Genomic DNA, 15,129 nt, shown 5'->3' on the forward strand with positions numbered 1-15,129 from the left:
AGATCTATATAATATGCATTCCTCCCAGGTCTACCTCCCATCATCGTCCGACTCACCTCATTGGTTACTAGTCTATTCTATTCCTTCTTTCGTGCTGCTGCAACTACATATAATCCATTGTTCACATTCTATCCAACCACAGTGGTTTCCTTGCTGTTGTTGGACTGTTCCAGGTACATTCCCACATCAGAGCATCTGTACTTAGAGTCTGCTCTGTCTGCAATGCTCTTCTCCCAGATATTTTGAGTTTATTCACTCACTTCGTTCAAGTCTTTTCTGCCACCCTATCTACAATTGCAAACTTTGATTGCCACTATTTCTTAGCCACCTTCTCCTCTGCTTTATTTTTTCTTCATGCTACGTATGTTACTCGTGTCTGTCGGCCAGTTCTGTCTCTCTCCGTGGAAGGTAAAGTCCCTGAGGAAAGGGGTTGTTTAGTTCACTGCTTTAGTCCCAGCATTTGGAACAATGGCTGGCACTTAGTAGCCGGGAGGTGCTCAATAAATATTTGTTGAATGAATAAATGAACGAAACGCAAGATTTATTTTATATGTTGAAAAAATGAAATTAAAAAGCACCCAGTGTATCAATCAATCTGAAAGGGAGCCACATTCTTGGGAAATACGTATGTTGAAGAAAAGCAAGAACAACTGTGTGACAAATAACACTTTCCTGAATGCAGTTCCAAGTGACTGGGGAAGGGAGTTTGCTTAATAGCCAATGATTTGGGTGTTATTTTATATAACACCACCTCTCCAAAAAGAAAATTTAGCATTATTACAGGACATAGGCCATCCTATGTGGCCATATTAGCATTTTGGGTGGTTAATCCTTAAGCAAGACATAAAATAATATACATAATGGTATATACAAATAAACCTCCACACACCCTTTCCCCACTCCCACTCTCCAACAATTTCTTGATTTTTCAAGGCAGGGACCCTAGTCCCTAAAAGCAATACCCAAAGTACATTTTGCCAACTTTGAGTGATATATTAACAAACTCAATTTCATATTTATTCAGAAAAGATGAAGGGCTTTTACTCAGGTATTTTATTTTTCATTTAAATATTCTGAATATTTCCCTTGCAAAGAAAAATATAATTCAGTGTTACTGTCCTCTGGTTCAATACACAGGAGGTAGTAGACTGCCTCCCACAGTCTGTGGATAGTCCCTTTAAATAGCCACCTCCAAGAGTATGTAACATCTGGCTTAACAACCGGTTTACATGACAAGCATAAACTATGGAGATTCTGGACGGAGCTCACCTCGAGGGAAATGCAGTGGTCAGTGACAGGCTCTGCATCAGGAAGTACAAAAAGAACATTTTCTTTTCCCTCAAGTCAAGACCATATTAATTCCCATACTGGAATAGATTCATGGTCTCTAATCCTGGTGTTTGGTATTTTAAAACGTTAATAGAACTAATTTGGTAGAATAGCAAAGCTGAAATCAACATTAAAAAGCTCCAGAGCTACGATGATTTCCCCTACTAACCCCTAGATTGGAGATGAATTCACCTAAATCTTTGTAAACCTGTTTTTGGTCGTTACAACGAATTACACTGGGGTAATTAGTTTAACATTAAACACACTGTGTGGTCTAACTATGTAAGAAGTTAGGGCTATAAAAGAGAATTTACACTTTGGAGGGAGTGAGAAATAATGAATGTGTTAACGCAACAAGTATAATACACACAGCCATTTTAACTAAGATTGATGAAGGAAAAGATCAAGGTACTCTGGGAAAATGATAAGGACACGGGTTCTGCAAATGCTGGAACTTCAGTTCTTACTATGTGCCAGGCACTGTTTGGGGGGCAAGGGATACAGTGGTGAACAAAACAAGCGAAATTCCAGCCTGTAGGAAGTGTATGTTCTAGTGTTTTGAACAAAATTATTACTACATAATACCACTGAAACAAGTGCAGGTGTGAGTCCATGGCTTCCTAGTTACACACTCAGTTACAAGCGTAAGAACCTCCTAAGCCAGGGGTCCTCAAACTTTTTAAACAGGGGGCCAGTTTACTGCCCCTCAGACCATTGGAGGGTCAGACTGTGGGCCCTGGGATGAGTCGGCTGCTAAGCAGGACAGGCAGTGGTGGCAAAAACACCTGGCAGGCTGGATAAATGTCCTAGGTGGGCCGCATGTGGCCTGCGGGTCGTAGTTTGAGGACACCTGTCCTAAGCAATCACCAGGTTATTTAGGGGTACTCAAAAGGAGCAGATTCTTTGTCAATAATTTCTACTGGTTTTGTATTTACTGGAAAAGATAGGAGTCATATTTGAAAATTTTCTTTCAGTGAAAACATCTACATTTGCTTACATTCTGTAAAGCAGGACTTAGGTCAATCAGATTCTCATATTCTAACACTGGAGGTGAATCTCAAATATTTTAGGCAGCAAGATAATAGTATATATTTTCTCACTAATGATAGTTGATTCTTAATTTATCAAAATCGGACAACTCACTTTAGCTTACAGTATGGTACCAAGACATACTCTGCTCCACATACCACCTTTTCAAAAAATTAGAATCCAATCACTTGCTCTCCATGTGCTTTGTAAAAAGTTTACCGCGTCTAATTCAATGTCATAGCAAAATCCATCAGTTAGGAGGAGTTCACATATTTGCAAACCTGTGTTTCCACTGCCATTAACAGCTTCCTTGTCCTCATCTTCTTCCTCTTCAGGAAGAGAGCTGTCCATTCTTTCCATTTTGCTGACAGATGTAGTTCGTTTTCTTTGGGATTCTGTGTCAAACTCATTATCGAAGAGGACCTGATCGACAGGATCTGGCTGAAAAGGGCTGGGTTCTGCTGGAGGCTTGGGAGTTCCATAGAAGTTTCCTGAAGTGAACAAAACAGCAGCTGAAAGTCCTGATGCTGAACTGAGAGTCAGAGCAATCTGACCCAGTGTATCTCTCTCCTGGTTCTTACAATGAAGTTTTTTAGTATCTACTATTGGCCAAAAGAAAGCCAAAGCACTCCTTGGGGGAGTGGGGGAAAGACGTAGGGGAAAGAACTAATTTCACAAGTGCCCTTTACCATTTGTTACGTAGCATTTTAACACTATTTGTATTAAGGCCAGGAAGGTGAAGCAGTTTGCGTTATAGATGAGGTCAGACAATTAAGTTGGTAAACTCATCCTACAAAGAGTGGTACCTACCTCATTGCTGAATTATCACTACAGTCACCTTTGAAGTGCTCCCCATGGCCATCTGGTGACCATAGTGATATTCTGCAATGACGTATGTAGCACTTTTTCTAGGATGAGTCTGGAAACTTAATCGTCTAACCCTGTGAATATTATTTATACCTAGAAGGCTTGTTTTACATGGGTTCTGAATTAGGGCCTCATTTGTGGATTGAAAAAGCATTGACGCTCTCATGTAAGACTAAGTGGCATCAAAGGCGGGAGTAAAGGAGGATAAAGCTAACTCAAATAATTTTATTCTAATGTGCAAAATAATGAACGATTTTGGTAAAATGAAGAAGCACACGGGCAAAGGTTAAGCTGAGAAATGTAGGCTGTAAAGGTAATTTTGCAAAGTTTTTCTGAGCATTCCAATGATATCATTTTATCTGAAAGTTCATAGAGACATTGGAAACATAATTCAATATTGGTTTATTCTCAGGAAAGCAAAGAATACTTTAATTTTCTCTTGAGAATCAGTAATTTTTGCAATAAAAATAAATGTTCCAGAATAGAATGAAAACAACTGAGTATCTTCTCCATTTGTCATGCAATTCCCAATCACGCCATCAGATACAGTGGGGAGCCATCTGCAGGTCGGGCTGTATTAACTGTGTGTGGCTCCTACTAGTTTTGACCTGATATCAATCATTATGCTAATGTTATAGAAAGATAAATATGATTAGAGGGTAAAATTCTCATGATCTTTCACATCTTCTAATCAAATTCTTTAGCTCCTAAGGAGGTAATTAAGACACTTCTTCAGGTAAGGTAAATTAGGAAGGTAGATAATGGGGTTTTTTTTTCTTGATGGGAAAAAGCCCAGGTTGTTCCCCATAATTCAGAGACAAATCTAGAAATAATGAAGTTTATCTTAAATTGGGCATGCTCTGAGGGGAAAAGCATTAAGATGAATTCTTTGAAAGTTTGGCTTTGGACGGTACTTGTCATTGAAATAGTCAAGAAAAAACAATGAAATCAAACTGAATAATATTTCAGCTACATCCTGTCTCTCCTCACTCAGCTACCCCCTTGCTTCCAAATCTATTTTTGAGATGCAGTTGCACCTACCATGCAAATGGATGCAATGATCTGTACATATTCAAACAGACCCAGCTCTCTGCAATCTTTCTCGCCCCAAAGTAAAGCACAGAACCAATGAAAAGCCAGTTCATGCTTCTCTGGGACAGAGAGCACAGAAATACTCCAAACAGAGGTTTGGTTGGGGAACCAGATGTCCTAGGATCTCATTTTTTCCTGAATTATGCTCGATAATCATACTATCAAAGAAACCGGCTGCTCCGTGATAGATATAAAAAGGCCACAGTCTCTAAGGATGGCAGCAGTATTACTAGAAACACCAGGGACACATTTTATTGTGAATGCCTATAATTATTATCTAATTCTGAGTTTTTTTCTAAGGGGAAAATTAAAAAAAAAATGAGATACAGACCACACTTCAGATGTAAATGATAAATATGTACACAAGACACACTACACATTTTGCAAGAACGTACCCACACATACAAACAAAAACATTAGCATTAAACCCATCAGATGGTCAACTAGAAGAGGGAGCTATTTGCATAAAAGTAAATACAAATAAGTAGCTGCCGAGCAAAGTATCACAAGAATGGAGGAAAAAATATCCAATGTACACACCCCTATTATGAAACTAATTTAAACCTTTTTATATGAAAGCTATAACCAAATAGCCTAAGAATATGGGGAGGGGGAGGGAGAAGGGAGGGGGGAATGGGTGGAGGGAGGGAGTTAGGAGGGATTACTTCTGAGGTTTACCTTATAGGGGTACAGGTGAATCTTTCTAAGAGTAGAATGTGAATGTTTTAAAGCAATAACTGAGAAAATGACATGAAGGCTGTGTTGACCAGTTGATGGAAGTATTTCAGATTGCATGTGAAAACCCCACACTGTACCCTAGAAGTGCATTAATGTACATAGTTACCGTTCAATAAAAAAAAAAAAAAAAAAAAAAAAAAAAATAAGTAGCTGCCATTTCCTCTGAGAAATCCTCACTGGCCTCATCTAAACAAGATATTCCTATTATTTCCTTTGAATTCTTGGTTTTTTTTCCTTTATAATATCTCCATCTACAGTCATTTTATTTGCTTGGTCACTGCCTTCTCCATTAACATATAGGATTTACTAAGACGGTATCCTTTTAATCTTGTTCATAATGGCATCCCCAGGCCCTCTTATAGTGCTAGGCATGCGGCAGGTATTAATAAATGGTGTTGAATGAATAAAACAGGACCAAATAAATGAATAAGTGAATGGAGGAATGGGCCATGGGAGCTATGCCCAGAAAGGACAGGTAGGTCAAATCTAGCAGGCAAAGGAAATCACTGAAGATTCGGCATAGGAGAGGAACCTCGTGAGGGCTGGATTCGGGGAAGCCCTAGCATGGTAGCCGTGGGCAGGGTGGACTGGACAAAGAAAAGTAGAACAAATGAGACCAATTTGGGTCCACTGGGTAAACAGTCCACAGTTAATCTCACATGTGCAAGAATATTCCCTGCAGCTTTATCTCTGGTGATAAAGCTTTATCTGTGGCGGGCAACAGTCTAGACAGGAGCTCTCTGGTGGGTGTGCAATGAGGTGGTCAAAGTGAAAATGAGGGCACTGTGAAAATGGCTACAAAAGAAGAAATGACGAGGTTTCCTAACTGGCTGGGTATGAAATGTTAGAACAAGGAGAAAGTCAATGATGATTCTGCTGCTTTGACCTCATGGTGCTGTTGAAAAGAGAAATTATAAAAAATTATTCTTTTAACAGAAAATAAGTACATATTTGGATATGTCGAATTCAAGGTTTTTATTTTAAAAACGTGGACAATACTACCAATACTAACCTCTGAAGATAATATCAACTAATAAAGACACGCTCGGTACTGTCCTACAGCCTGTGAAACAGGGTGTTAAAGGAGTGGATGAACTTGCCAGACGGAACACAGAAAATCACTTACAATTGAAATTGATCTCAAATCTATATCTCCTGGAATCAAGTGGGTACAGGAAACAGATATGAGAGGAAAACCAATTATTCTGTTTTTGTTATTTTTCCTCCAAAGTGGTATTTTACTGATTGAATTTCCTCTGAAATAATTCCAGTTATCCGGATAGTTTTCTGGGGGGTGGCGGTGGTGGTGGCAAGATTTAGGGACATACCGTCATATGTCCCACTTTCTAACAGTGCTCCACTCTCTTCCAGGGCTTTGAACTGTTCGACAGAAATGAAGTTATAGTCCACTCCTGGCACCTCCCCTTCCCTGGGGGCCCTTGTAGTGCCTAAAGAAAAAGAAAAAAAGTACATTGTAAAGTGCTTTTAAAATGACCAAATATTCAGAGTAACAGAATATTCAGTCTGTAGAGAACACATGGGTGACACAGAGTATTGAACATACTGTACCTACTAGAATGAGGATCAGAAAATTTCAGAAACTTAACATTGTTAGGTGAAAATACTTTAATAAAATCTTCAGATAACCATGAAATTCAAAACTACAAAAACTCTAAAATAATTTTAGTATCAAAGGAGGCTTAATTTCCCAAGGCACAAAAGCTGATTCTTCTTAAATGTCAATTATCATTACTTAATAGCAAGGAGAGAAAAACCCTGCCATGATAGACTTTCCCCCACCTCAACCTTAATAAGGCATAATTGACAAATAAAAATTACTTATGTCTATAGTGTACACAATGTTTTGATGTACAGCGTATATACTGTGAAAGACATACTTCATTTTTAAGTGGCTATTCCATAGATTTTTTTTCTTCTCTGGCATAAATGTAAACTAACATTCTACTTACTAGCATGAAAGACAAGAAAAAATAGAGACACAATTTTTAAAAGTTCTTTTAATAAAGTTTATTTTAGGCTTGGTGCCTGTAGCTCAGTGAGTAGGGTGCCGGCTACATATACTGAGGTTTGCGGGTTTGAGCCTAAACAACAATGACAACTGTAATCAAAAAATAGCCAGGCGTTGTGGCGGGTGCCTGTGGCTACTTGGGAGACTGAGGCAAGAGAATCGCTTAAGCCCAAGAGTTGGAGGTTGCTGTGAGCTCTGAGGCCAGGGCACTCTACTGAGGGTGACATAGTGAGGCTCTGTCTCAAACAAAAAAGTTTATTTTAAAAACTTGGACAAACGCTGATTGTGAGGTTATTTTATACAAATGAATAAAAGGCTTAAGATGAGTATTGCTTCTTAGCCATTATCTTCAAGTAATTTCAAAAAATTAACCAGCAAATAAATTATTTTATAAAACTGACCATAGCCACAGATTACTAAATTTCTCTTTACAAACATATATATTTTTTATTGTTTCAGGTTCATTGAGGGTACAAAGAATTAGGTTACAGTGTTAGCATTTGTAGGTCCCTCTTATAATTGTGTCCCACCCCTGAGAAGTGTGCCAGACACAGTGAGCCCCTCATCCCCCCTTCCTCCCCTCTGCTCCCCTCATTCCCTGCCCCCACCTTGAATTGATTTGAGTTTTTCTCTTATGTGAGTATGTATTAAATTATCTACTGGCTTCATAGTAGAGTTGAGTAATTGGATTCTTGCTTCTCCATTCTTGTGATGCTTTACTAAGAAGAATGTGTTCCACCTCCATCCAACTTAATACAAAAGATATAAAGTCACCATCTTTGTATGGCTGAATAGTATTCCATATACATATACCACAGCTTGTTAATCCATTCCTGGGTTGGAGGCATTTAGGTCGTTTCCACATTTTGGTGATTGTAAATTGAGCTGTGATAAACAAGTCTAGTACAAATGTCTTTATGATAAAATGACTTTTTTTCTTCTGAGTAGATGTCTAGTAATGGGATTGCAGGATCAAATGGGAGGTCTACTTTGAGTTCTTTGAGGATTCTCCATGCTTCCTTCCAAAAAGGTTGTGTAAGTTTGCAGTCTCACCAGCATTGTCAAAGTGTTTCCTTCTCTCCATACCCACAACAGCATCTACAGCTTTGAGACTTTGTAAAGTGAGTTTTTCCTCACTGGCGTTAGGTGATATTTCAGGGTGGTTTTGATTTGCATTTCTGACAATCAGGGACAATGAGCTCTTTTTCAATTGTCTGTTAGCCATTCATCTGTCTTCATCAGCAAAGGTTCTGTTCATATCTCTTGCCTAGTGGTAGATGGGGTTTTTAGCCCTTTTTTTGTTCATTAATTTGAGCTCTCTGTAGATTCTAGTTATCAACCCTTTGTCAGATTCATACCCTGCAAATATCTTTTCCCATTCTGAAGGTCGTCTTTTTGCATTACTTGTTGTGTCCTTAGCTGTATAGAAGCTTTTCAGCTTAATTAAGTCCCATGTATTAATTTTTGTTGTTGTTGTGATGGCTGCTAAAATCTTTGTCATAAAATCTTTCACCAGCCCAACATCATCAAGAGTTTTTCCCATACTTTCTTCTAAGATCTTTATCCTTTCATATCTGAGATTTAAATCTTCTATCCATCTTGAGTCAATTTTTATTATGTAGTGAAATGTGTAGGTCCAATTTTAGCCTTTTATATGTAGTTATCCAGTTCTCCCAGCACCTAAATTTCTATATATTAAGGAATTTATGCAAAAATAAAATCTTTCCTTCAGCTCAAAGCTTTAAATTTAGTTTAGCTTCATTTGCTTGAATTTTACTAAATAAGAATCAATCACTTTTATGAAGTGATATTAGAAATGTCATTATGAATACTATAGATTCAAAAAGAGGTCCAGATTTTTTCAGCTGGGAAGTCTGGGATACAGTAGTATGTCTTGGGCAAGGAGGCCTTCCGTACCCATTCCTCCACGTAGGTCCCTACTCAGCGCTGGCACTCCACGTCAGAAATGCCAAAGTCAGTCAGTCATCTTGAGGGGCTCCCTCTACAGCCAGTCACCACGTACACCTCCTAAATCTTTCCAGACACTTCTCATCCCCACAGTCATCTACTCCATTTCATTATCTATGACTTGAGTTGTTGATTTCCCAGGTCAGCGCTTGCCTCTCCCCATGACACCCTCTACCCCCACAATCCAGTCTGCATCCAGTGACTTTTCTAAAGTGAAGTCTGAGCAAAAACCCTGAAACAAAAGCCATAATTGGATACATTCCCTGATTCTCATCTAGAGTACACCAATATGCAGAAGCCATGTCTATTTGACTCAGAGTAACAGCCACAGGTCTCGGCACAGTGCAAGGATCATAGTAGGTACTCAATAATATACTGAGCTGTCAAATAAATTAAGCCAAAATTTAAACAAAGGCAATTAGCACAGTACCTGGCAATATGCTATTATTATTATAAATTGCTATAAATTATGAATTAATTCATGGCCAACTCAATTGCTCCTACTGTTCAGTTGCATATTCTATTATAATCATTACTTTGTGGAAGAAATCCACAAAGATGATAATACGTTAACAGTAATGATCTGAGAAAATAATGATTAAGCCAATACTTTATGCAACCTATACTAAATTTTCCCCTCATTTTACCCCACCTTTTTCTAAAAGTGAGCATTTCTTTGTCTGTTTTATGCAAAGAAGAAACAAAATCTAGAAAACCTAACTTCCTTTTTTTCCTTAGCACAATATAATACATTTTTTTTTCATTTTCAAGTTTTTGTGTTTTTCATATACAGGGTGGCCATGAAGTTCATGTGCAATTTTGGCACATGAACTTTTTGGCACCCTGTTTGTGTATTGAGCAAAACTACATTGTATGGAGCAGCTTTTAGCTCCATATTAAATAAAACCTAACAAGAGAAAGTAAATTCAATTATTAAAATTATACTTTATAATTATTTACAACGGGAAAACCATGGCTACAATATTATATATCTCCTCCCAATAAGAGGTGGGGCCTGTTGCCTCATCTCTTGAATCTGGACTAGATTTATGACTTGCTTTGATCACTTTAATGCAGAGGATGTGATGAGGTATAAGTTTAGGGGTCTACAACTTATATCTTTACCCTTTCATGCTTTTGGAACGCTTCCCCAACCACGCAAGGAAGTCCAGGCTAGACCCCTGAGTTATGGGTAAGTCCAGCCAACACATAGCACCAAGGCCCCAGACACACAAGTGAGACCATCATAGCCCCTCCAGGCCCAGTTGGGGCCGCCTAGGACTAGTCACATGAGTGATCCTCGCCGAGCTCAGTCAACTCACAGAATCATGAGAAATAACATGATAATTATTTTAAGCCACAGAATTTTAGGGTGGTCTTTTATGCAGCAAAGGTTAATTGAGATACTATCCAAATGAGCTCCACTATAAAATATTATGAGTATAAAAAACCCACTTTAAGAGAAAACTGTATTATAGATAACATTATGAAAGAGCACTGACCCAAGGAGTGGAGAAACTTTTCATCTGAGATTGCTATTAATGGCACAGTTTGGAGCAAGCCCTTAAACTTTCTGGGCTTCATGCTCTTCCCACAGAGTGGTGCTGAGCAAGATGTCGTCCATGATACCTTCCACTAGTAGACATGAATGTTATGTGTAATTCCAACTGTATGTTTCAGGCTTTAGAAAATCGCTTTAATGTTAATTCTTCTTTTAAAGTATTATAAATTTTTATTCCTCTTTCCAAAACCATAAAACCCCATATACATAAATATATCAGTTATCTTCCTTCCCCTACACCACTGCCTTCAGCATCCCTCAAAATGTATCTTTATATACATATGCACACACACACACACACACACGTATGTGTGTGTATATATATATATATATATATATATTTTTTTTTTTAACAGAGAAAAGACAAATAGATTATTTGGTAATAATGACTAAAAAGGAATTGTTGATTTCCTCTTATGATAGCTGAATAAATGGCAACCCAAGAATTCCCTTACAGACTTCCATCTTTTGCCATAACGCAAAGATGCTGTTCACATGACTTGCCATTACTGCTTTCCAGACAGAAGTGCCAAGTGTTGTGCTTTCTGGCCGATCAGTGGTTGCTATAGTGTCCTTCTTGTCTTAGGTTTCATGGAAGAAAACAAAAGTACTTCCTTGATGTTGTTGGAGTCTGTGAGAAACACGGTGGCAGCAGGTGCCCAGGCCCCAGCTGGGAGGGCAGCCCATATTCAGGGGGCACAGTGTGCATCTAGGAACATGGCCTCATCGCCACCAGCAGCCTTGGCCTGTTCTGCAAGAAGCTGCCCCTGCCACACGGGATCATTCCATTCGGTGTAGGCATTGCGTATTTCTCTCTTCATGACAAATAACTCAAAGCGCTCAGTGAGCTCCTCTTTAGAGCAGTGCCATTTAGCCAGAGGGCTCGATGTAAATCACTTCCTGGAACTCCCCAACCAGCTTATCGAGGAGCCTGGCTGTGGCGGCATCTCTCTAGCTCACTTCTTTTTTCAGAAAGTGGCTTGTCCTTTTGAAGTGCTGTGAAAGAAGCAAGTTGACCCCATCAGAGTTCCCTCTGACCCCACTCTGCCCAGGAGGTTTGGCGCAGGGACCTCCTAACAAGACTTACAGCAGCTTGTGTCACATGACAGAACATCCTGGAACTAAGGATTATTACCACTTGTTGCTCAGGTTCGGTCCACTTTCACCTCGGCCCCACACTGCCGCCATCTTCCACAAGCGCCCGACCCAAGAGTCCCTATATTTTCCTGATGCTGTATATATTTTATGTAAAGCTTTCTCCATCACCTATTATCACCCTATCATTACTACATTTTTCCTTTTTATATAAAAATTCCTCTAAAGAGGACTGTTTACTCACAATTTCATCTCCTTTCCTCACTGTCTCTAGTGGCTATTCCCATCAGATCACTGTCCACTGTCTCAACCAATCTGATTGGTTGAGACAATCTGATCTTCAACAAGCCTCCACTTTGCTTAATTCAACCGTCAACTCTGAGCCTTCATATTGCTTGACCTATGAACATTTGATGTAAGTGATCATTCCTCCTTTTTTGTTCTGAAACATACATACAGAAGAGTACACAAAATGTATTTATTTAAACAACTAATTCTAATCACATCCATCCAGGTGAAGAAAAGGAACATTACTCGGACCCTAAAAGCTGCCTTGTGTGCATCTGATAATAAACCTCTACCTGCCTCATCCTCAAAGGTTACTAGGATCTTGGTATTTAGGATAATTCCATTTCCTTGACGATTGTACCAACTAAGTAATCCATTTCTAAGCAACATAGCTTAGTTGAGCCCGTTTTGTAACTCCACATGAATGGAATCATATGATATGCATCTTCCTGTGTCCACAGCAACAGCTATTATCAGGTTTTTAAAACTTTTGCCAATATGCTGCGTGTGTGAAGTCGCCTCACTGTGCATTCAATGTGCTACTGTCTAATGAGATTAACATTCTTTTTCAAATATTTACTGGTCATTTATTTAGTTTTCCTTTACTTGTTCATAAAAAACTACTACAATATATAAAATGCATTGCCTTTTTTTTTTCTTTTTTTCCTGATAGAGTCTCACTCTGTCACCCTGGGTAGAGTGCTATGGTGTTATTGTAGCTCACAGCAACATCAGACTCCTGGGCTCAAGAATCCTCCTGTGTCAGCCTCCCAAGTCACTGGGACTACATGTGCCCTCCACAACGCCTGGCTAGTTTTTCTATTTTCAGTAGAGATGGGCTCTCACTCTTGCTCAGGCTGGTCTCAGACTCCCCAGCTATGGCAATCCTCCCACCTCTGACTCTCAGAGTGTCAAGATTAGAGGCGTGAGCCACCACACCTTGCCCCACAGTGTCTTTAAAAAATGAAGAAGGGCTGGGCGAGGTGGCTCATGCCTGTAATCCTAGTGCTCTGGGAGACCAAGGCAGGTCAGTCTCTTGAGCTCACGAGTTTAAGACCAGCCTGAGTAAGAGTGAAACTTCATCTCTAAAAAAATACCCGGGCGTTGTGGCAGGCACCTGTAGTCCCAGCTACTTGGGAGTTTGAGGCAAGAGAATCGCTTGAGCCCAAGAGTTTGAGGTTGCTGTGAGCTGTGATGCCATAGCACTCTACCAAGGGGGAGAAAGAGAAAGAGAGAAGGAAGGAAGGAAGAAACAGGGTGTAAGGAAGGGTTGAGCCTGCTAAAAAATGAAGATAGGGCAAACTGTGCAATATACAATTTTAAGACAGAGTGCATGGCCAAATTGAGAAAGAATGTCAACTGAATGTGTATCATGCATATTGCCATACTCTCCTTCAGCTGTAACATTCGCCTGCGTTTGCTTATTCTCTGTACGTGATGCTACTTGATGATGCAAAACATTAGCATGCTGAGTAAAAAGTCATAAGAACCAACATAACCTCTGTGAAATTAACACCATTCTCCTAACCACATATGAACTTATCTGCATTGCAGAAACAAATGTACCAGAACAGACAGTATCTTTTCCCACTCTGATTTTTGGCCTTTTTTTTTTTTTTTTATAAAAAAATGGTCCTTTCATGACAGAAGTTCTTAATTTTAATGAAGTCAAATTTATCAATCTTTTCCTTTATTGCTAATGGTTTCTATGTCTAATTGAAGAAATACTTTCCCAAGGCCATGGAGATCTTCTATGTTCTTCTTAAAAAGCATGAAGCTTTGTCGTTCACAGCTAGGCCTCTGATATACTAAAATAGATGGGGGAAGGGGTGATGGGAAGTAGCAATCCAATTTCTTTTTATTCCAAATGACTTTTGAACATGATTTATTGAAAAATAATTTATTTCTCCCTCTGATCAGGCGTAGCATTTCTGTCAAAGAAACATTTATATAAGATTGAGTGTCTACTACTGGGCCTTCTATTACATGCCATTTATCTACTGACCATTCCTATACTATTAACAGCATTATAATTATTCTATTGTCATGATAAATCTTGATATACAGCTCAGAAAGTACACCCCATCTTATTTTTTCTATCATGGCTTTTCCATAGAAATTCTAGAATCAGATAAATAGGCTAAAAAGCCTGAAATTTTTATGAAACCACATTGACTCTATTAATAAATTTGATAACTCTTATCTTAACCGTACTGAGTCCTCAAATCATGGCCAAGAAATCACTACTAACATATTTAGTTCTTCTTGAGTGCTACTTAATTTTATCCTATTGAGGTCTTAAACTTATTTGGAGGTTAATTCATAGATACTTCAAGTATTTATATTCTACTATAATAGTATCTTTCTGTAAACTTTCATTTTTCCAATTATTGATGGAATAAAAGATATAACTTAGATACAAGACAATATACTAATTCTAATAACACAATTCTATGAGTTGGGGAACTATCACCTCCTCACCTCCACAAGTTTTCCTGGGCCCCTTTGCAGTCCTCTCCCTGTGGCAGTTACTGACCTACAGTCACTATAGTTTTGCTCTTAATCTTGTATCAGATGTAATCACACAGTGATGTGATTCCATTAGTTGTTTGTGTCTGGCTCCTTCTCAGCATGATGCTTTGAAATCCATTCATGTTATTCATTTCTTTTTACATATAAGATCATGCTATCTGTGAACAGAGATAATTTTAATTCTTTTCTTTTTTTTTCTTTTTTTTTTTTTTCTTTTGAGACAAGAGTCTCACTTTGTGGCCCTCAGTAGAGTACCATGGCGTCACAGTTCACAGCAACCTCAAACTCTTGGGCTCAAGCAATTCTCTTGCTTTAGCCTCCAGAGTAGCTGGGACTACCGGTGCCTGCCACAATGCCCAGCTATTTTTAGAGATGAGATCTCCCTCTGACTCAGGCTGGTCTCGAACTCATTAACTCAGGTGATTCACCCACGTTGGCATCCAAGCGTGCTGGGATTATAGGCATGAGTCACCATGCCCAGCCTTAATTCTTCTTTTCTAAGTTAAGATTACTTTTATTTCTTTTTCTTTTCTGATTATTCTGTCTAGAATTTCTGGTATTATCATGAATCATAAGAGCAAGAATGGGCATCCTTGCCTTA

At 38.8% G+C, this 15,129-nt stretch overlaps 1 protein-coding gene across 2 annotated transcripts in view; it reads right to left on the reverse strand.

The window, feature by feature from the left end:
• Positions 1 to 15,129, reverse strand: part of MAGI3 (membrane associated guanylate kinase, WW and PDZ domain containing 3) — a 254,341-nt gene that overhangs the window by 78,344 nt on the left and 160,868 nt on the right. For both annotated transcript variants that reach the window (XM_003793865.3, XM_003793864.3), the window contains exons 3-4: positions 6,384 to 6,503; positions 2,640 to 2,849 (exon numbers count right to left, since the gene is read on the reverse strand). In XM_003793865.3, the coding sequence (XP_003793913.1) occupies positions 2,640 to 2,849; positions 6,384 to 6,503 (330 nt within the window). The remainder of the gene's footprint in view (positions 1 to 2,639; positions 2,850 to 6,383; positions 6,504 to 15,129) is intronic.

This window comes from Otolemur garnettii, unplaced genomic scaffold (assembly GCF_000181295.1).
Source record: "Otolemur garnettii isolate 467f Iridium unplaced genomic scaffold, OtoGar3 scaffold00073, whole genome shotgun sequence".
In the NCBI taxonomy this organism is placed as follows: Eukaryota; Metazoa; Chordata; class Mammalia; order Primates; family Galagidae; genus Otolemur; species Otolemur garnettii.